At 38.2% G+C, this 24,158-nt stretch overlaps 1 protein-coding gene across 1 annotated transcript in view; it reads left to right on the top strand.

The window, feature by feature from the left end:
- LIN7A (lin-7 homolog A (C. elegans)) overlaps positions 1–22,984 on the top strand; it is a 96,185-nt gene extending 73,201 nt beyond the window's left edge. The window contains exons 3-6 of the mRNA XM_010561970.1: positions 10,824–10,895; positions 13,264–13,473; positions 19,210–19,422; positions 20,873–22,984. Of these exons, the coding sequence (XP_010560272.1) occupies positions 10,824–10,895; positions 13,264–13,473; positions 19,210–19,422 (495 nt within the window). The 3' untranslated portion in view covers positions 20,873–22,984. The remainder of the gene's footprint in view (positions 1–10,823; positions 10,896–13,263; positions 13,474–19,209; positions 19,423–20,872) is intronic.
- Positions 22,985–24,158: the final 1,174 nt, after the last annotated feature.

Below are 24,158 nucleotides of genomic sequence, written 5' to 3'. Positions count from 1 at the left end.
TCTCCTAGTTACAAGTACTGTATCTATAATGATGAGTTGAGAGAAGGATTTTTAATGTATGTAAATTAGGGCAGAAAAAAAAACATTTCAAACGATGGGCTGCCTGCTTTTTGTCTTGCCACCATGCTGCATTAGGCATTGAGAAAGTTCAGCAGAAAAGCTTAAGTTAGCAGTAAACAGAGAAAATATTTTTTTATATAAAATTACCCTACTGTGTTAAAATATGTGCTATTTTTTAGGGTGAATGTAACCAGAAATTATGCAAATTTTGAAAAACAATGAAGTTTCATTTACCACTTTGCCATAAGTGATTGAAGCACTACTCTGTTGCTCGCAAGCCCTGGACGGCATGAATGAGAACTTTTGGAATGATTACCTTGTCACTCAGCAGATGGCCTTCATTAATGGCAATTATACGAATTTACCAAGCTGCCCAAGCATTATCTGAGAGAAGGCATTATTAAGTCTCTGTGCAATTACTAAGCCCCTACGACTTCCATGACTTCACTGCAGGAGATTCAAAACAGCTGCTGTTGTCACTTTTTTTTTAGCTGCCTAGAGCTAAATACATTGATTTCGCAGATGTAGTACCCCAGAATCTGGGGCCAGACCCTATCACTGGTCTTTAATCAGTGTTTCTCCCATTGCTTTTGATTAAAGATCAATTTTCAGAGTTGGCTGATGGCTATGTATCTACTCACATTTGTGCTCTGCTTGCGTAATTATGCCTTTCACAAAGGATAAATATTTTAGTGCTGCAAAAGTCCTGCAATGTATAAAATCCGAGCAATGACATATCTTTTCATGTTACAGTTTATCTGGATAGCTGTACCATATTTACTAAAACTTGCTGATGAGTGGTGCTCAGGTGATGTTCTTAGTTCTGCACGTGGCTGCAGTTGTGTGTGCTGCAGGTGACTCCAGTGGAACACGGGTGGTGCATCTCAGCATCTTTTTTGTTTTCCTCACATTATCATTTTAGTTTATTGTTGCAGTATCATATTTGATGACATAAAACTCTTAGGAATAAACAGAACAGCTTCTGCTGCAGTTCATCTCAAGCCTGCTTCTTCCTCTTGAGAGAAATCGGCAGCAAGGTGAACTACCGAGGAATATTTACGCTGACAGGTTGTTGGAAGCTGCTGCACCACTATTCTGCCTTGATGGAGCCTCAGTATCCCCCTGCTTCTGCTTAACTGTTGTCACTGATGAGACTCCTGAGAAATGCTGCTCAATCTCCGTTTTCTAATTGTGCCTTCAGAAAAGAAAAGAAATTGTAAAACTGTTATAAAACTCCATTTTAGCTACATTTTTTGTTGGTATTTAAGGCAAGAAACATCAGCAGTTTCCCTCCTTCTCCCTGCCTTCTCAGCGTGATAGGGACACTTGAGATGAACTTGCATGACAGGCTCGGGTTATGTCGTGTTTCGTCTAGGTGCTAGTTTTGGCAAGGTTTTGCCAAATCTGTTGAAGTTTGGAATCTGGCTATTGCATACGGCAGCCCCAACAGCACATACAGACTTACTGATAAAGTGGAGGAAATTAGTGTTTATTAATGCTTGTCATATATTTGAACTCAAAAGTAACTGGCAGTGAGGTCTAAGAGAGAGTTTTAAATTATAAGCTATGAATTCCAAGTAGTCTTATGGGAATTAACTAATCACACATGTTGCTATTTCTTTTGATCCCAGTAAGTATATTGCAGTAGAAGCAGCAAAAGAGACAGAATTTTGCTAAGGTTTAGCGATTGCAAAGCATACAATTTCTGAGACACCCATAACATTGTCTTCAAAGATGCCAGATCATAGCTGCCATTGACTTAGGGCAGAGTATAGAACAGTGTGTAAGGGACATGAGATAAACTAAATGACCCAATCATATTTTTATTGTCCCTCATATAGGTAATTTTTATTTGCAAATAAAAGTCCATTTTTCATTATTCGTAAGAGGGTGCCAAGTAACTTCCTATTGACTTTACAGTGTCAGAGTGATGTTTCCAGACAGAATCGACATTGGAAGAAGAGGGGGCACACAGGGGTCTTGTGTATCCTAACAGCAACACCAGGAGTGTTTCAACTGACTCATCCAATATGTGCAGAGGGTGTGACAGCATGCGTTTCCTGGTACATCTGCTATGTTCTTCTGCTCGTGCAGAAGGGAGGAAAGAGATTCTGGCCCCAGCCTGTAACCCCTGTTGGGTTGTTTCTTGGCCAGGCACAGCCTCGTATGGCAAGAACTCAGGGACCAAAACTTAGTTCAGCTTTCAGACAGCAACACAGATACTGTCAGAGCCGAGTGGGCACCACTCTTTTCCGCACAAAAAAATGAAAAAATGCCAGAGCAAGGTATATTTTGGCATTTTAACTGGACCCTCCATAAAGTATTCCACCCTAAATTAAAATAGTATACCCTTACGATGATCACACTTCATTTATATTTTAACAATGTTTCAGGCCTGTGCTGTTTTTTTCTGCTGCCTAAGGACAGCTTAATAATGCATCAAGATTCGGATCTTTTTTTTCACGTTGGTAAAACTGACCTAATTTCCTCCATAACCCTCTCCCCCCAAAGAAGGAAACTTTTAAATAAAATACGCTCTATGAAAATGTAAAAGCCAACAGTCATAATATTTCTTCCACATCTTCTGAAATTAAAACTGTCTCATCTCAGGTTGTTAAATGAGACTGAGTTTCATTTACAGGTTTGAGCTTTTTAATAGGTTAGCATCCCTACTGCATGTGGCAACATCCATGCAGTGTTACTTCAGGGAAAGGGATTGTTATGACAATTGTAAAAATTATACAGCTGTTTGGTTTTGAAAATAGACACCAACAGTTTTCCTGATGCAAACACGTAACTGCTCACAGGCTAATGAAAGCTTATCATGTAAAAATAGTCAGAATGCTATCAACCTTGAATGACCACATTCTGTCAGATATAAATAGCTCATTAATATAGAGTAGTTGTTACAAAGCAGCTTTTTCTACAAGTTGTCCAAATTCAGTAGCTGCAGGAAATAACTTATGAAATACAGACTTTTCGGTACTCCAGTAAGCCCTATAATATATCACATGCCTTCCTCTCAAAGGTACTTTTCAACCATGTCAACCTCAGCATACTCACAGGCATCTATCAACTTGTCCTTTTGACATTGACAGAAGACGACCTTTTGTCAGCTTGCTCTCAGAGACAGAATGAAGATGATGTACAGTATACACTGTGAACACGGGTGTGACATTGCCTAATTCTGCTTCTGCCAGGATTAATCAAGCCCATAACAAAATGGGCCTTTGTGATTCATTTGCTCAAACAATCTCATTTAAGAAGAATCTAAGTTTATTGTAACCTTGAAGTTGCAGTGTGTGTAGGTGGCATCCATGGTGTTCTTCCACAGCCAGGTTTTCTGAGGTTGTCAATGTCCTCCGCAAGGACTGCGATTTAGAAAGACAGTCTTGTCTGGTTCTCTTCAGTCATCCAGAATAGTCCCTTCCCCATTTTTTTAACTACCAAAGATAAAAGTAGCTATTAATGAAAAAACAATATGAACACAAAAATTTTTGAGTCAACTCGATGGATGTGAAAGAAAAGCAGCCTGCTTTCAACTGCCTCTTGGAACTACTGTCTTCTGGGCTGTGATGTGTGACCGTGTTTAGTACAGAATCTTAGCTAGAGGCTGTAGCTGTGGTGGAGAAAATATGCTTTTATGAGGTATCCATGCTTTCCTGAGCATGCTTATCACATGAGATAATTTAAAAAAGCAGAACACAGGCACAAAACCAGAAATTCTACTTGATATTCAAGAGATGCAAAACTAAATATAAACACACCATCATTAGAGATTTTGCATTTTCATTGAGCTATCATGGGTTTATGGCTGAATGGAAGTGCTCCACTACATTGGTTTTGAGCTTGAGTTCCATTACAAAGATAAAAAGTCATTATGAAAATGAAGAGTGGTCTGGTAAGCTGCGTACCTCCACGCTACTTACATACACTTTTGGTTGTGTTTTACTTGTTTTCCTTCTTTTATGTGCTCATCTGTTCAGGCGTCATCTTAAATGGACAATTAGATGGGTTTGCAGGGGTTTTTGTAGGAAACCAAATGCTGGTAGAAATCTCGACAAACCTATCATAAAGGCATAGCTATCCAAAATGAGACAAAGACCTACAAATACTTCCAGTGGAGAAGAAGGAAAGATTACCAAAAGAGATGAAAAAGGCCCAATTACATCCAACAGTTATAACTTGAAATTGGACAAATTTAGCTTATAACTAACTCATTTTTAATGGAAATGCTGTTAACCAGTTGACCAATTTTCCTAAACAAGCTGGAGCCTTGAAATTCACAGACCTTTCTAAAGACTTTGTAGTTCAAGCAAAAATTATGATTGGTGCAGAAATTACCAGATGAGGTTTCATGGTTTATGGTGTACAAGAGGTTAAGGGTGACCAGAGTCCCTCCTGATCTTTGCAGCATTTAACATGTCCTTGCCCACTGATGTGATAGAAGTATGATCTGAATTTAGTGCTGAAGTACAGCTCTGGGGTGGTCTGTCCAGGCATACAAACCAATGCATCCCCCTCCACAGACATAAATGTATTGGATTAAGAATGGAAAATACAGGCAAGAGGTTGTAGGGAAGGAAAAAATGCCAAACAGAGTGTGAAGAGGTAAAAATGATGAAAACAAAGTAGAAGGGGGGAAAAAGACACAAGTGGTTCGTGCTGCAGCTGGAAGTTTGCCCTCAGAAGCAAGGCGTTCACGGGCACCACAGTGGAGGTCAGCAGCTCTCCAGTGCACCTTTGCCCTGTAACTTCTCCCTGACACAAAAGCAGGAGTCCTCCTGCGCCGAGGACTGGACCACACACCCCAAATGAGATGATATATGGGCCTCACCTCTTAGGTCACGAGGAGGTTGAAGGTTTGAGAACCAGCTGCAGATTTGGGGAACAGGGGAGGAGAGAGGCCAGCAGCTATGCTGCATGAAGCACATGCAACGTACAAACAGACATGAGCGCTTCTCACTGTGGTAAAAGACTGATTGAGACATTCCTTTCTACTTGACAACTTAGAAGGGAGAAATACTTACTTCATCCTTTCCAACATATGAAGGCAATTAGAAGGACAGTGATTCAGCATAGTTGACGGCAGAAGCATCATGCTGAAGTGTAAATAAATAATAATTTCCCTTTTATAGCTTAGCCTTGGTTCTGCAAGGATGCACACATGTATACTGTTCCAATTGACAAGACTACATAAATGCAATGAAATCAGTTGTCTTCCTTGCACTGGTTTTTCTCACGCTAAGTCTCCCCTCCATACTGCCTGTCAGGCTCTTGTCTTCCATTCCTTGAAGGAATTCTTCCAAAAATAGATATACAGTTCTCTTCTTCATTGAAGCATTAAAAAATATGGCAGCCAAACTAAACACAGATGATGCCAATATATGTGTCAAATATCGGTAATCGATCTCTTTGCAGGTTGCTTCTTCATTCCACCCTTTAACCTGCTTACCTATGGCACTTACTTAGGTTGTGACTTCTTGAAGGAAGAGTTTTATGTCCTTTTATATTTTATCATACTGCAGGCACTGTGGAAACACAACTGATTACTACTTCTTACATATGTTATCTCATGTGCTAAGAAACCCCCAACATTTTCAAAAAGGTTACTCCTTCACTTACAAATCTCAGAAAAGTTTGTCTGGGCCTGCTGCTTCACAGGTCTAAATTGCAGTGTAGTCTGTCTTGGGTTTTGTCAGTGGGGTTTTTTTGAACACTTGTTCATTGTTGCAAAATGATTTCTGCCTCATGCCTCTTCCCTTCTGATGTTTAGACTGAGTTGTCCTAACATCTATTGAGCGTCATTACTGTAGCTGCAGTTGCACTTAGAATTACATAATATTTCATCAGGGGAGGAAGCACTGAATACCTCTTACAGAATTTAATGGAACAAAATCTGTTTAATTAAATTGTAACTTCAAGAATTCAGCAGAAGAGATGCTGCATCATTCAGGTTGTAAACAGAATGCTGCTTCTAGTCACCTTTATAAAACAGGCTGCTAAGTGCACTGTTATTCCTGGGCCTCCTCCGAAAGCTTCGCATTGACTTAAACAGGCCAGCCCAGTACGTGCTGCTTTGTTACGAGTCCGTATGGAGTAATTTTTGTTAAGAAGCTAGCTCCTAAAGTACCTGTAAGGCAATGCCCCTTCCCATGCTTCAGTAATGCTAAACCAGCTGCTTTGCCTCCCAGCTGTATGCGTGGGGACGAGGAGCGTCGTCGTAACAATTATACCTGCTGTATCTGACTCACTACAGCTCCTGCTGGGAGAAGTAATAAAATGTACATTTCTGTGTGCCAGCAAGAGCTGCCACAGTACAAGGAGGATTCACTTCTAAGTTCAGATTTTCTAGTTGTAATTTTCCTCCCTCACTCTTTTTGTATTTTTTGAGTACCGTGGGAGAATAACTTTAGATTATGGTGTCTGAGGAGACTACCCGCAGAAGCTGAAAAAGTCTGAGATCTATATTCATGCTTTCAGGAGTATTTCTTGATCGGAGTATTGTATTCTCTGCACCACAGGAAAGAGAAAACAAAGCTGAGTACATCTAGCTCCACAGCACAAGTGAGAGCTGTGTGAACAAACCCCTGTCTGCAGCACGCTTTTACTCGATGAATGTTCAGTGTACAGACACTGACAGTCTTGGTAGAAATCGCTGTGGGGGAAAATTATCTAAAACATTACCGTTTACCTTACAGCTGCAGCTTTGCGTCTTGAAACATTGACATTTCACCTGTAATTTAATCTCTATTATTAATGAATTGTGGAAACTCTTTTCCCTAGGCACTAGACCATCAGAGTGTGTATGGAGTCTGTCAGCAAATAATATTACTGAATACCCATGTAGTCTTTCAGACACTCTAAAAAGAAATAGCTGTACATACAAAAATAGATATGCAGCTCTTTTTCAAATTAGTAACATGTAGTAGCCGCCCAGATACTGTCCTGGGCAACCGGCTCTAGGTGGCTTTGCTTGAGCAAGGGGGTTGGACAAGATGCCCTCCAGAGGTCCGTTCCAATCTCAACCAGTCTGCAATACTGTGATATATTAATTGTCTTTCTTCAACTCATTTGTATTACACAATGATGTCTTTTGAAATGATTCATCTGTCATGGTCAAAAAAAGGTCACTGTTTTAAAAGACTTCTTTAGTAAATATCCTAAAAGAGCTTTTCAAATACTTATAATTAAATTCTGCACCTTTGTCTTCTTCTGTACTGAGTGATATTTTGTCCAAATAAGGAAATTTACAGAAGGTCTTATAAGGATATCTTAAGGTTGACATTGTTAGATTCAGGAGAATTGCTATATGTTAAAAATTTAATCAGATGTACAAATAATAGTAGGCACTGAAAGGAAAGATTTTATAAAACCATTTCAATTATTTGTCATGTACAATGGATTGACTAGGAAGCTATATTCCACTCTGGGAGGATTTAAATGCTACCTTATTTAGTTTGAGAACAAAGAGATTTTCAGTTTATCTGTTCTGTGTACATAGAAGAGGCAGCAGAATGGATTCGTTGTGCACAAATCATGGCTAAGGTGGTGCTGAGAACAGCATAGATAAAGGGGTTAGTGTGGCTACAGGCAAACAACAATTATTTATGGACTTCAGTGTGCTTTTTGTGCATTGCTAGAATGAGCAATGATTAGATCTGAACCCTACAAAGAGTTTAAGGGACTTGGTGGAACAGGTACAGTTGATCCGTGTTTGGTTGTTAAACTGACATAAGAAAGTTATGTAGGTGTATGATTTATCCTTCTTAAACTCAAATTATATTAAACATTATGTAACAGTCAAATAGGAGAATTAGATTTACAAATGCCTCAAGCAGATACTCGACTGGTCACATCTGTTGCTTATAGAGAGTGAGATTTGACATGCAAGACTTCTTTTCCTAAGAGCTGTGCTATACCTACTGTGATCGCTGATAACTCTTTGCAGAACACAATTTTAAATCTGTTATCACTGGAAGTTTACAAATGAACCCAAGGATTATGTGACATCATTGGTCATATTTTTCACAAGTTTTTGAGTCAGTTGATTCTTTTTTTAACATATAGTTTAAGCACACACTAGTGAGTTTGTTGTTTCACCAGTATACTAACTAGTTACCAGGATATTGGATATTAGGAAGCTTGCCAGCTAGATACTGGTAGGATGCATACAATATGGAATTATATGACATCAAACCTAGCAAATAATCACATGAATGTATCATTATCAGCTCACTTCTGTGATATTCTGCCTTAGTCATGAATATTTTAAAGAACTTCTTTGTAACTGTTCCTACCTCTGAAATACTGTGACCTGTTTTCAAAACAATTTAATGTCATAATAGTTCAGCAGTCAAATATATGCTTCTAGACGTTATGGCTAGCCACAGCATTTATAGCTGTGCAAGCAAAAACAATATGTACAATCTGCTCTCATGCTATAAGATGAAGGTGAACCTGCAGATATCAAGAAAAATCCAGCATTATCAGTGTGGTTCAATACAGAGTGGTTTTTGAAGTAACAAGTATTTAATGATTCATTACTGCAATTACACGGTATTCTTGCATAATGTAGTAGTTGTTGTTATAAGAATACGTCCTACGACATAATACAATAAACATTGAACTGATAGGTGCAGGATAATGCTGAGTACGTAGACTCAACCCATTTTTATGATGGCATCACCGAGTACCTAGACAGAACAAGCCAGAGATCCTTTAGAGGCTATAGAAGAGCTTGCTTTTTTCATATTTTTAAAATTAAGGGCAAAATCCTGGCCTCTACTGAGGTCAATGTCAATTTTACCAATGGAAGCAAGATTTCATTTCACATGGAGAAAGCAGAAAACTTTTCAGTGTGTTCCCCTTGTCTCAGTTTTCTTCACTGACCCAAGTTTTTCTGAATTAAGTCCTAGAATGACTTATGTGCTGACAGTAGTCAAGACAAATAATCTTTTTGCTGTACTTTGAAAGTGTTTAGCATATTTTAGATCTCTAAAATGGATTGCATTTGTTATCTCCTTTCCTTTCTTGCCTTTCCCTTGTGTATGATATCCCTCAAAAAAGGTTTGGGGATCAGTCATCCCAAACATTTTACTACTTGAGAGTGTTTGATATTTGTTACACTATGTCTGTCCACTGAGATCAGAAGTGAGCCACACATCTTAATTCCATTTAGATGTTTGTAGCATTATGTTTGTCAGTGTGTAAGTTTTATAATAACAGGCTCAGTGGGGAGAGATACATCATTATGATACTGCATAACAAGTTATCAGGACAGGGGGATGGGGAAGTTTTGCCTATCAATGGGACAAGCCGATGTTTATAGAATCGTAGAATCATTTAGGTTGGAAAAGACCTTTAAGATCATCAAGTGTAAGTGCGAACCTAACACCGCCAAGTCCACCACTAAACTGTGTCCCTAAGTGCCACATCTACATGTCTTTTAAATATCTCCAGGGATAAGTCAATTAAGTACAGGATCTGACCCCTTCTCTGCCAGAGTAGCATTTACATTACCAAAGAGGGAAGTTTTGGCACTCCTGCTGAAGTAGAACCAAATCAGTGAAAGGTAAATATATTTTTGAAGGTACGATTGAATCTGCACTCCTCGAGGACCCTAAGAGATTGCTGTAAAACCTAACATACTTTACCAGCAAAGGTTCTCTCTGAGGAATGCAGCCTGAGACATAAAGCACATGTAAAGAAGACATAAAGCACATGTAAAGACAAAATTCCTGATGAAGTAGGTCAAGAAAATGCCCGGAGTAAATCAGTGGCACAGAGGAACATTTTTTTAGGTTTGGTGGTTTTATAAGAAAATTAAATCAAATGTTTTGTTTGTTTGCATTCACCTTTGTCTTTCAAAAAAAAATTCCATATGCTGTATATAAATATTTTTATATTTTAAGTTTGCTTTCAAAATGGCTGGCTCACATCATGGCATTTTTTGATATTTTTCATCTAAGAATGTGACAAATCTAGAGAACAAAGGCAGTGTGAGAGAGCCTTTTCCTTTCTCCTTACTGAAAATGTTTAAAAGGGAGAGTTAAGGACCAAAGAAAGTGGGCCAAGAGTGTATACCAGAAAAAAACAATAGACAGAAGTTTGTACATATTGGCAATGTTGATTTTATGCCATTTATGTGAATGTACGATTCCTTTCTAAAGGATAATCTTACCCATTGTCCATGTCTGACCTACCAGACTGCCAGCCCTTTTTGCTATTCCTAGCTATGGTTGATGGAAACCAGTACTGTGGCCTTTCTGCAAAATTTAATTTTCACTTCCACTCTTCAGCAGTTGTATGCTGAACAACTTACATATTTTTTTAACATCAGTCTCCTAAATCTTTAGTTCCTAGGAAAGTTCAGAGAACAAAGAAGCCATTGTTGGAAGCTAAGACACCACTCAAATCAGTTCACATCATTTGCATTCAAATCAGTTGCCTGGAGACACCAATTTTTGATAACATAGAACCTAACTGTCCTGGTTTGGGGAAGTGACGTGCCAGAGATGGGAAGGGAATCATGTTGGAAGATGTACAGTTAAGTTTGCAAAGTGTCATGAGAAACACAGATTGATGTTCTCTGTAAACCTAAGCATGCACAACTTTAGCAGACACTTGACTATGTGATAGCATGAATAGAGCATTAATGAAACATAGCCTTATGAGGGAAAGGGACAGTCCTGTCTGGCTTAATATATAGTCCTTGTTTTGCTTCTATAATTAATTTCATTTTATTTTCATGAACGTTTTAGGTGTATCAATACATGCATGAAACCATAACTGTTAATGGCTGCCCCGAATTCCGAGCCAGGGCCACTGCAAAGGTAGGATACGTGCAACTGTTGAAATACATGTTACCAAAGTGACCTAGTAATTGACTGTGCGCGTGTGTGTTTCAGGTATTCGTGTGTACACTGTAAGAAAATTTAGACATCAGTGGCAGCCCAGAGTCTAGAACCAGTGCTACTTCCCAGGTAACAATCATAATGGAAAATTTCAACCTTTATGCTGCTTCTGTAGCTTAAGAAAAGAGAATGATTTTATGGAATTTGATGCTTTTTGAAAAGTTGCTTTGCAAAAGCAAATCTACTGGTTCATTCTGTAGAAGTCTGCCTGCGACAACCAATATTTTAATGGACTGTTTTCCCATACAGCTTATTCAGAGAGGACACAATGATTTGGGAGATAGAAACTAAACAGTCAACATTCTACTTTTAACTAATGGGAACTGTAGGTACTCAGCAAGTGGTAAGGATGAACAGTGACAAAAATGGCCTGATCAAGAGACTCCACAGCCAAACGCAAGCCCATTTTTTCTGATGCATTACCTGTTATAATAAAATATATTGTCTCTTCGTCCATGTGGACCTGCCTCTCTCATATCCTTAGACCATGACAGCTACATTACTGCTACTACTAAAATGATAATTTTCTAAGGAAATTCACACAACCATGAAAGAACCCATTCTATGTGCCACTATGAAATATGCTCTGTATTTTCATAACATACACAAAGATAGATGCTTCCAAACAGGAAGATCCACCATGGCTTTCTTTTTCCCATTATCATTTTGTACTCAACACTATCTTCTGGGTGGTATAGCAGATATTATGCAGGTAAAACAGGTAAACCTGCAAAAGCCATAAATCTTTTTTGGAGATATTTCTTTATGGTCCCACTCCTGTGAAGTTAGTGACAAAACTCCTTGAAATCCTAATGGAACTAAGATCTTACCATTATGTATTTAAGTTAAGACATTTTAATTTAAAACTGTATCAGAAGATGAAGGTTGGGAGTGTGTTACAAAATGATTTCTACAGTATTTTAGAGAAGCAAGCTGTATAGTAGCCAGCAAATAACCTAATATACACTAAATTGCAGTGTATTTTCCTTACTAAGTAGAATATTCTTTTCTGTAGGCTGTTCTTCTGATTTTAACCTTCTTCTAATTGAAAGTCAATGGACAATGTAAATTTGTAAGGTCTATCGTTCTATATAGAGAAATGTGTATATGAAATCCTGATTTGTCTACACTGCAGGTAAACATAGAAATTACTGCTATGTTGTATAGTAAATGGGGAGAAATCCAATTAGTGTTTGCCATTCTCATTTCTTATTCATATAGAACAGCAGGGTTACAGAGCAATGTTTCAATATCGCAATATTTCCTGGTTATTTCTGGGCTGTCTGCATTGCATTCTCCTAGTGCATTCATGTCTGACATAAAATGTATGCATGATGACAAGGTCTGCATGTGCAAAAACATGTAACTGAGAATGATCCATTATGTCACATCATCCACTAGCTTCTATTAAGCACAAGCGTTACTAGGATGCTCAAAGAACATTAGCGTAATGCAGAATTGTTCGAGCAGTTTGGACTACAAACACACGCTGAAAAGGATAAAAGATTTTCCTAATGTTTATTTAATGATTTACTAAGATCTGTAAGTAGGAAAATACTTGTAGTAAAAAGTGAAGTATGAGATGTAATATTTTTCTGGATGCAAGCTTTACAGTTTGTTACTTTTTTTTTTTTTGCTAGACTAAGATTAACAATATAGGATTTTTCTAATTGATTTATAAATCCATTGTCTTAAGATTTAATTTTTCAATGAAAGTTTTGATCCAATTATTTTATAAAAACTCATATTCCTGTTTCAGGAGTTATTTAGTTTGCAAGATTTCATAAAGTTTATAAACTAAACTTTTTAAAATAAGAATATCCTTTTAGGATTTTTTCTGTGTCCAAAGAATAAAATAAATAATTCTGTACCTCTGAAAGCAGAGCAGAGTTAACAATTCAGTTCATCCACTTTATTTCAATTAGGAACACTCTCTTATTCCACAGTAATAAATTTTCTCCCTGTGAAAAGGCAATGAAGAAATGCACTAGTGATCATAAGTGTTCACCACCATGCAGTCAGGCTTCCCGGTGCCTACTTCTGGCTCTGCTGCTAACTTTCTGCGTTATCTTTTGACAAGTCACCTAAACTCTCTATTCCTCTGCTTATTCCTTTATTTCAAAAGCATTAGCATGGAACTTAATATTTTTAAAATGCTTTCAGATAATCAGAAAAAGAGTAAGATACTAAAATGTTTTCACAGGAGTGAATTCTTCCTGCAGATGAACAACAGAGTGTATATCAGTGTTCTCCCCGCATAGCCAAATCACTCATTTTTTTCTTCCAGGCAACAGTTGCTGCTTTTGCTGCAAGCGAAGGCCATTCACACCCACGAGTGGTGGAGCTGCCAAAGACTGATGAAGGCCTGGGCTTTAATGTCATGGGAGGAAAGGAACAAAATTCACCTATTTATATTTCTCGCATCATTCCTGGAGGAGTGGCAGAAAGGCATGGAGGGCTCAAACGGGGGGACCAGCTGCTTTCAGTTAATGGAGTGGTATGTGGAAATTTGATAGAGCTTTCATTTTCATCTGGATTTTCATTTTTCACAGCTGTTATAATACCACGATTTAAAATGCAGCCACATAAAACAAAAAGAATTAGCTCTGTGAGAGACCTCTATTGTGCATTTGTGGTGTAGTGAGGCAAAGCTGCATCAACAGCTTTGTGCCACTACAATTTCTGTTGTAGTGGAGTGCTTGAAGAGCTTAATTTCAAATCCATACCACATGCTTAATTTCCAAGGAAGCTATGTCTTTGTAATTGATAATTCTGCAAATTCCTTTTACAGTAAAAGCATAATAACAGACTTTGTTGTCCTTGCGCTTCATAGCTCCTGAGGCACATCGCCCGTTCCTAGCACGGTGATGCCTTAGTGGCACTTCTGTAGTCTTGTGGACTTCAGAACCTTTGAACACATAAAATCAAAATAAATTTGGGAAGCACATTTGGTGCTCATTTGCAATGGAAGGTGCATTCCAGATTTCTTTCAGTGACATTCATCCAGCTATGATATTTTTGTCAGAAAAATCAGCGGTACAGATGTACACATACAGGGCGCATGTATTCTCAGTAAAAAGATACATTTTTTACATAGTTGTTTTTCATGTAAGTCAATACTTCAGGGTGGAGTGTTTTGTGGTAGTTTTGCTGTGAATGTCAATATGGAGGTAAAAATAAAAGGGCTGTTGGAATAGAGAGGAAAAGTAAGGCTCTGACTACATGATATGGGTCAAATTCTGCCTTTCATCTTGCTTTTTGTTCCCTTTTAGAAGGGAATGTAAAGTACTGAAAAGGTAAGCATACTCATTCATATAACCCTACACTTCTCTTAATGAAAACATAATTCTTTTTTATGCAAAACCTCTCTCTAAACCTCCTATTTAAATGCACCAAAGGCACGTAGGAGCAATTCCTGAATCCAGTCATAAATATAAGACTTTCCAACTTAAATTTCTTCTTTGTTGCAAGCCCATGAAGAGTGAAAAAATGCTGTTTTCTACATGCTTTCATGTTATCATATGTTTCTCTCAGCAACAGCTATTCCCTTTCTCTTGAAACAAAGTATCAGTGCAACACTTCAGACAGACTTTACCACTTCTATCAACCATCATGTTCTCAAAAGAGAAATAATTGGTCTGGAAGCTAGCTTGCCCCAGTACACAATGAGAAAGAAAAGATACAAAACAAAAAAAGAAAACCCACTGAAAAGATTATTTAGTCTCAGTGAAAAAGAAATCAGCTGAACATTTAATGAAGTAAATTGCCTGAACTTCACTGATTGGAAGTAGATCAAATAATTTTGTTGTTGTTCACCGCTTCTTTCAACAGGTGAATAAAAAGGCAGGTAAAAAGAGTTCATAACCACTGACTGACGGATGGTTCTTGAAAAATCCTTTTACTGTCAACAGCATCTAGCCAAATACTGGGGAAGAAAGTGGTGAACGTTCAGATGTCAAGATATATTGAATTTGACTCTGTTGTCACCCCTATTTCATGATACTCTCTTCAAAAAAATTGATTAATGTGCTGTAGAATATATATTAAGCTAATGTAGCAAAAAAACCACAATATAAAACTCCCAATTGCATGTAGGCACACGAGAATGTTGATTCAGAGATGCAACAGAAATATTTTTGTGTTTGGAGTCTAAACAACAGGATTTGAAGTTTGAATTGCAATTGCATACTTGAAATAATGCCTATGAGCCAATATTCATAAACCAATCTTGGGCTGAATTAAGCCCATACAATGTAATTCATAAAAAGGCAAAAATTATAGAAGCGGTAATTTGTTTGCAGACAGCTTCAGACAGGAGGAAAAAAGTCTAAATTTAACATTGTTCACTGGGACTAGTTCACTCTGTGCTTCTCTTAATTTAGCTGGAGAAAAGCAAATAATATACAGTATGTACAATACAACAGACGGCTCAGCAGTGGAACATGAAATGAAAATGAAATATCTGTAACTTGTTTGTGCTCAGCAGTTGGTGGTTATCCAACTTTATAATTATCAACATAAAATTAGAGCGGTGTGTTCAGAATCCAGATTCGTTATCCCAGCATGACTGGGATGACTGTTCCTTGAGCTGTTTCACCGGATGTTAAAAAAAGTGTTTTCTCATTATGCTGGGGATTTTGTTACACGCTTTTGTCCCACACCCCCTAAAAGTAAAGGAAATTGAAAGCAGTAAGCGCTGCAGATGGCTCAGCAAAAGCACTTGCTGGTGGCTGTTCATATCTGGCAAAGATTCTGTGTTTGTCAGATACCTGGTGTGAGTCAGATACAGAAGGGGATGCAAATTAGATTTATAATGGCTAATTTGTCACCCAAGCATTTGTTTACATATACCTAATAGAAATATTGTCCTCAGTTTCTCAACTTGTGGGGTAACAGTCAGATTCTCTTTTTTGTCTGCAAGAGAGTGGGATTTTTTTCTCTTATATTTATGACAAGTCTGTGAACCTGGAGACAGTAATGGTTGGTGTTTCCCCACACCATATCTGCAGTTCTTTCACCTGTTCTTGTCTCTACAGTATTTTTGCATCCTTCTTTTTGATGCAATCTCCCAATGCAATAATGGAAATAAAGGCATAAGTATATATAAATATATGTAATTTAAAATGCATATTAAATAACGATATACATGCCGAAACAAATTTATTAAATCCCGTGTTTGGTGGGCGGTTCTAAAGTAACATGAGTGTGTCAGATCCTCACAATGTCCCCAGCCAGTATAACCCAGTCAGTAAAATCCCTTGTACAAGCATGACCGATTCCAGCAGGAGTCCCTCGCCAGCACAGCCTCAGAGGTTTGCAGAGGCAGAAGAATTCAAACAGCAAAACAACCTCTTTCGCTGGAGGAGCTCTTTTCCCTACTCCAAGGGGCTCTGCTTTTTCAGTTGTGCAGCTACCACTATGCAGGTGAAGCATTTGTAATGCCTTGGAAATATGAGTGCAAGCAGCAACGAAGACATTAAGAGCAAGTATAGCAATCATATTAATAGCAGCTGAAGACTGTAGTTGTTAAGACCTGAGTCAGGTATGTTTGGAGAGTAGGATTCATTTTTAGCAGCACTATCTTTTACTTTGCCTTTGTTATTTTCCCCTCTTTGCTTATGGTTCAGAGCTTTAGGCTTAATTCTGTATCACTACTGTTCAAGTCGATGGGAGTTTTCCGTTGACCTGGATAGCAACAAAGTCAAACCCTTCATTTCTAATCAGAAAATACTGGCTGTAAACTGGAAGAACAAGGCTGGAGGCAAATGGGAAAGAAAACAGGCAATCATGAATTAAATCCAGTTTACTAAGTTGTATGAAGTATTAAAGTACACCATCTTGTTACTCCCCTACAGAACAGATACAATCACAATTGCTTATTGGTGTCAGTTAGAACATCCAACTCTTTGAAAGCAAATGAATATTTTAGCTACTTCATGTAGCTTGGGCAATTACAATTTTTGTTCATAGCCTGTTCTAAATTCATACTGTTCCACAGCAAAACTAACCACGACAACACTGAATACACTGTCATTTCCTCTGGATGTCCATACCACGTCATACTGAACACAATTCACAAGCAAAAAATGAAATAGAAAACAATGCCAAATTTTATACAATACCTCTTAAGGTGAGAACTCTGTTTACAAAAGCCAGTATCAAAGCCAGCCACAAAGCAATGAGTTATAAAAGATAGTTACAGTATTTGTTAGGTATGATTGCCTATTCTAACATTGAGGAGTTATGGGATAGGGGACTTGGGGAAGAGGTTTTAATTTGTATCTGTGATCTGTTCATTAAAGCAATTTCATAAAACACCCTGTGCATCTGTAGCTGTTTATTTTAGCTCTGGAGCATTAGACACATTCACTGTTTCTTATGCAACAACAATTTCCTCTTTTTCAAATATTTGTAAGGAAACACTTTTTTTTCTCCAAATTACTTTTGGGTAGCAGTGCTTGTTCAGCAGATTTATCCCAATCACAATTTCTAACAAATCTGGTGATCACGGATCATGAGTTTTCTTTAAGATCTTTGAATAGGAGACCTACTGGAGGAATTTCATAAACATACAGTTCAAAAACAAAAAGTCATTTATTTCAACAATCGAATGTATGTTTACTTCAAGGTTTTCTCTGTTTCTGGTAATCATTTCAGCACCTGAAATGACATTCATCATTTCTCTAACTTGCATTAATATTTTCAAAGCATCTTAACATTTCTGTAGAAACTCTTGAGTCCAGTCAGTTGACCCAGACATGAAATAATTATTTGTGTTGATATCTTGAAGGATATTTAACAGAAGGAAGATAAATAGCAAGGCAATAAGCTTGAATTGTGTTGTTTATATTATTTATATAGAAGTGTATTGTGTCTGCTTTTTGAAACTTTTAAGTCATTATTTCTAGCTCATAGTGTGCCACAGCAGAAGTAATTCTTATTCACTGTTCTTGCACAATGCTACTCAGTCAAATAGGAGAGATGAAAATAGAAAGAATTTTCTTCTGACAGTTGCTATAACGATGCTAAGTTATTCTTTTAGCATGAATTGAACTTCAAATATTTTGAATGCTGCTGCTTCTCTTTGGAAGCCTACGGGTATAGTTTCATTTTAAATTGCATGGTATACATAAGAGTTTTAAACCACAGCATGTAGTAAAACTTGAGTTATTTTATGTGGGAAGAAAATTACTTATTTTTAAATGGTCTAAAATCCCTGTGAAGATCTCAGGTGTGCAGGCTTTTTTCTTCTGTGCAGAGATACTTTTGTTTGTTGGAATATAGCCTACAACACACATGTGCAATCATACACCATTAGAAAATTTCTTCCTTTCTCTTAAGGTGTGGAACAATCCACATGCCTGAAAAGCGCTCTGGTCAGTCCACTTAATGGTAGAAATTAAATACTCTTTTCACAGCCAAGTCACCTCCCCCTTTTGGAAATTGACTGTTTCAAACAATGCTAGCACAGAAATCAGAGCTTGAGCCCCTTTGGGAATACTTCTGATTTAACAGCAGATATCATCTTACTATAAAACATTTTGCAGAAAAGGAGGGAAAATATATATTCCTTCAGCAAGAACTTGCAATGTTTCAGTTGTTAGTGTTTGATTGCTTACAACAAACCAGATAACGACTAGTTTATTTCCAGTAGAGAACCCATGTCACATAAATGTTAACTGTGTGATCAATGCCATTAACTCTCTAAGACGCGGGTTGTCCCCAGGAGCAGCGGGCACGCTCCTTCGCCTGCAGCTCAGCGACTGCTTAATCACCACATGTCATTCCCTGCGGGATCCAAACAGGGCCAGGGTGTAAGAAAGGAATTGCCATTTCAAACTTGCAATTTCTTCATTTCTTACCCACATTTAAATAGGATTTTATTTTTGTACCTTGCAAACAGTTCGTTTGGGTTTTTACTGAGGGGTTTGGGTTTTTTTAACATTGTTTTTGTTTGCATAAAGCTCATTGAGTATTTCCCCTCCTTTTCACGCAGATCAGAAATCAGGTTTGTAGTGCAACCTAAAACAGATTAGGGTTGTTTAAAATAAGAAGATGAATGCATACCCAGCAGCGCATAAATCTTACTTAACGCTTTCCCTTGATGGCCCCTTGAAAAATGTAAGGTGCAGAGATTTCCTAAAACCCCGACAGTCTTTCCGTATGAAAAAGGGGGCAGAGCTGTAGATCGAAGCAGCTTTACCGTTATTAAATCTGTTCTCCCTGCTCCCAGAGCGTGGAAGGAGAACACCACGAGAAGGCGGTGGAGCTGCTGAAGGCGGCCAAGGACAGCGTCAAGCTGGTGGTACGCTACACTCCCAAGGTGCTGGAGGAGATGGAGGCTCGCTTCGAAAAACTGAGGACAGCCCGGCGCCGGCAACAGCAGCAATTGCTCATTCAGCAGCAGCAACAGCAGCAAACCACACAGCAAAACCATATGTCGTAGGTGAGAGGATTCAGTGGTCTTCCCTAAAGCCCCCTGACGGCACCCTGCCTGGGCCAGCAGCTCCCCGGGATCCAGGGGTCCGTCGGGACGGGGCTGGAGAGCGGCCCTGCTGCCGTGTGGCTGGGTTGGGGGCTGACGGCCCCGGGGGGTGACGTGGGGTCCTGGGCCACGGGCAGGGCGAGGGGAGTCCGGGGATGGGGGTTCAGGAACAGGCAGGGCCCCAGCAAGGCCATACTGCAGGGAGGATGATCGGAGCTCATTCTTTAGTACATCTCCACACGGACTGTCCTGGTAAAAATGCATTTTGAAAAGAAGTGAAAAGCCGTAACAAACTCTGGAGCCAATTTCCAGCTAATAACCCCGAGATCAATAGCCACTAGGCAGCCCAGGCTTACCTGCAAGCAAGGCTGTGTAAGAAGTCTGTTGTTCCTGGGAATGTTTTTTAATTAAAAACCAGAGCATCTGTGACAAGTAAGAATATGCTACCAGATTTAGACAGATTTTAATGTATTTTCAACTAGTCTGTTACCGCTCTGCAAGAAAACATCAGGATCTGCTGCTGGTACATGAAGAAAAGTCTTCCTAGTCCCTTCCCTGCTATAGGGAACCCAAACATCGCTCTGTGGTGACTCCGCAGGGAACATACAAGTGCTTACTTCTCATCTCCAGTTTGGTAGGAAGTATTTCATTCGCTCTTGACTGACATTCAATATTACAGTAGCTTCTGAGAGGCTTACAAGTTTCCCGGTGCAGTCAAAACACATGACGTGAGGTACAGAGATTCTCCCTATATGCAGTTTTTCTGAAGTCAGTGAGAGTTTGTGACATAAATACATGTATAGATACACTCCATTTGCCCAAACGAAATCAAGTAGGAAGCACGTCGCAATGACTTACATCCCAATCCTCCACATCTCATACCAGCTGTTCCCAAAACAGCGTGTTTGTACCAGTGAGAATCTACAAGTGACTCAAAGTCCCCAGATGGTCAGAAACTGAAGCTCCCAGTGATGGTTTCATCGTTATTAATGTTAACGCTGTCCTGTGTTGACATTTAGGGGAAAACACCCACCTTGTAGACCCCCTGTCCTGTGACCACCAGAATTCCAGCTTTGTTGTTGCAAACAAAGGCTGTGAGTGGGATCTAAATCCCACCTCGGGGCTTCAACTCGGGCAGGAGGTATAAACAGTAGTATTTCATGAAGGTAAGTTTTGGGTTTCTGTGTAAAATAGGGCCATTGCAGGAGAGGAACATGCAAATGGCACAGTCTCATGGGAATTTTGTCATTTTTTTAAGTTACCTAAATCTTTTCATTAGCAAATAAGGTATTTTTCCTGATTTTAAATTTTTCTTCAAACTGAAAGGGAAGAAAGGCAGGCAGAGACAGCTGGCAACATAATTCCTCAGTTCCTTGTGCTTGCTCTGAGAAATGTGTTTCTTTAATTCTAGGTTATTCTCAAGAAAAAAAAAGCCTCAATCAAGAGTTCAGTAATCAAGCAACCAGAGGTGTACTTCAGTATTCCAGCAAAAGGAAACAACTATGGGAACACAAAACAGAATTCATCTGGAGAATGTGCAATACAAGAATAATGTAAAGACAGCCATAGGGAGGGTACCTTCACGATAAAGCTTTTCAGCACACGGCAGTCACAGATACATAGTACTTCTGTGACTCTGTTCCTAATGAGAACAGCATGATAGGTAAACCCTATGAAACAAAGAAGTCCAGGGCTTCCAAATAATTCTGTTTGATCTAATCTTGCACTCCTTACTGTGGCAAATTGGCCAGTTGGCTTTCTGTAGTCACTGAAAGTTTTTTTTTTTAAGGAGATCAAGATTGGCTGCTTTGGGGGACAGAATCTTTCTCTACAGTTATCTCCAGAAATTAACAACTACATCAGTTCAAAATTTTGCCACAGACATCAAACTCATACATCACGCTTCATAGCCACTTTGTACTATATATTGTAGAGCTGTTTTAACCTAACTTCCTGTTTATAATTTTCAATTTTCCCTCTGGAAATAGCAATTTACTATATTTATAAAGTATTCCATTTGTAGAAGCAATTGGCTTTTTACTCTTGGTGTTTCCATATATTTTATTATGCATCAGAGTGAGAAAGTTTTAGGTCAATTTTAATTTTATTAGTAGTAAAGTTAGGGAATCCTAGAACTGTATTTTTAAATGTAGGTATTGCTTGTATCTATTATAGTTACTATTCAGAAATCTATAACTGGATATATTATATATTTATTCCATAAAATATATATTGTCTGAATGTACCTGTTAGAGAAATAGGGTCTTTGCTTAGCATGTATTGCAAATGTAGTAAGCTAATGTTAGCAAAAGACCAGGCTTTGTTTGGCAGATATTATGTGACAGCATAATCTCAGCTTTTCTGTATTCTTTACTTTATTTTCCAGTCTAATGTTAATATATTTTAGAGAGGAGGAAGTACAAGTTGTTTCTTTTAGGACTCAAACATTATCATTTAAATCAATTTGAAGTTAGAGTTGACTTTTTTTTTTTTAATCAAACCAAATTGGAATGTGCAAACAAAATATATAACTAAGTTCTTAAGTTTACATGTCTGCTTTTCCAAAGAAAATAGTCAAAGCTGGAAGGCAATGTCATCTACTTTGAAGAAAATAAGAAAATGGAACCCCCAAATTCTAAAAAATATATCATTTTCAGCATGCCTTCTATGCTTCATTAGAAAAGACTGGGGGAGAAAAGGAGCTTAGGGGAGAACCCTCGCATGTTGAAAACTCCAGCTGATGTCAGTGTAAGTTTAGTAACGGGAGGAATGTAGAAATGGTCTGAACCAGTGTTCTGGTTGTGAACTTGGAACAAAGTCAGAAACAATTAATATTTTGAAGGATCTATTCTCAGAAAGAAGCAAAGCAAAAGAGGGGAAAATGGCAGCATCATAGCATATGTTAGAAACCAAATGCAGGCTAGCCAAAAGTCTTGACAGGGTTTGATCAGTGTAAGTAGCCATTGAAAGGAAATTACTGCATTTTTAAAACCAAACAGCATGAATTCATCCAGAGAAGCCTCATTTTATACAGAGAAGCAATTCTATCCAGTGGTCATTGGTGACAATATCAATTAAGACAGTGGAGTTTGAGAACTAGCAGAATTAAAGATGAAATATATTGTATTGTGCTCTGCACGGTGTCTTTTTATACTTAATAAAATTGTACGTACCTATTTTAAAACTGTATTCTCAAACAGACACTGCTATTAATATTGACAGTATATAAATTGTTATTATGACTGCATATAACTGTTCTGTATCTCATCAGTATTATTTGAATTACACCGATAGCTGCATTTTCAGAGACCAAGTATTCAGATTTAGTCAGCCCACTGTACTGCAGTTTTCCCAACCGCCTCTCCACCTCCTCTCCTCCTCTTCCTCAAAAAATTTAGATTTGATGGAGTGGAATGTGCTGATTAATAAATTTCAATAATAGAATGTCATTCATATAGAGAAGCATATCGAATTCATTTTCATATATTATTATTCAATAAATTATTTATACACACTAAAATTACCATTCTAGTCTTTGCCAACATTTAACAATAAGATGAAAGAAAAATATAAGTAAAATACAACTGTCAATGAATTTGAAGTGGAAGCGGGAAGAAATAAGTGTCACTTTTCATGCCCCTTCTGATCAATAAAACATATAGCCACTTAATCACAGAATAATCTGTGTCCCTAAACCTATCGTCTGCATTTAGTTGTAGACCGTCTTTTCATTTGTGATTTAAATGTCTTTGGTCCTGATGCAGTAAGGCACTTCCACACGTGCATTGCTGAATTAGGACCCAAAACAAGTGCAGGGAGGACAACACTTTCCACATGCAGGTCTGCAGGTACTTGGGAATCGTATTTTAACTGATTGGTCTCCTGGCATTTGCTGTTTCACTACACTGAATTGATATTCCTTCAGTCAGCTTAGTGAGTTTTATTGCTCACATTTACCCTTGGGCCTCCCTCATGTTTCTCTGCACTGGCAGCAAACTGAGGTAGGAGATCCAACAAGTCTTTTCTGGCTCTTTATTACAATAACCAAAGGGGTGCCGTATGATTTTTACAAGCTCTCGCATCATGTTCACTTATGCCAAAGATCCAGATGTAAGATCTAATAAGAGATTCAGGGTTGGTGGCATTTACTTACTGAAGTTGATGGATCTGCTGTGCTAGCCATAGTTTTTCTGTTTGTGACATCTGATCCCACTGGCACTTTATAGGGGGTTGAAGGATTTCATAGCCCTCAATAAAGTGAAAAGCTCACCAGGTTGCATTTTCCTCTTTTCCTTCTGCAGTGACAAATCATAGATGAAAGGTCAATGAATGCCCATGAGTGGAAGAAATCACATAAAAATCTACCTGCCGTTCCCTGGTGAATAATACTGCAGACCACTTTGTCCTATACATCGTACCTTTTATATGTATTTATCACAGCCAGGCTTCCAATCTGACTTAGGAACATTTGGGAACTCTTGCAGAAGGCACAAAACTATATGCCACATTTGCAGGAGAAGAAACTATTCATCTACTAAATTTAGGGATTTTAGAGTTCTAAATTAAATTAGGATCTTATGAGCAAACAAAGTTCCTAGAATAAAAAAATGCTAAAGAAGGGTGGTTTTGCCTGTGTTTGAAATAATACAGGGTTTTAAGCATAATTTCAGCTTTTAAAGTAATTATGCTCATAGATG

This window comes from Haliaeetus leucocephalus, unplaced genomic scaffold (assembly GCF_000737465.1).
Source record: "Haliaeetus leucocephalus isolate CR32 unplaced genomic scaffold, Haliaeetus_leucocephalus-4.0 Scaffold151, whole genome shotgun sequence".
NCBI lineage: Eukaryota > Metazoa > Chordata > Aves > Accipitriformes > Accipitridae > Haliaeetus > Haliaeetus leucocephalus.
This window is presented reverse-complemented; position numbering and strand designations above follow the sequence as displayed.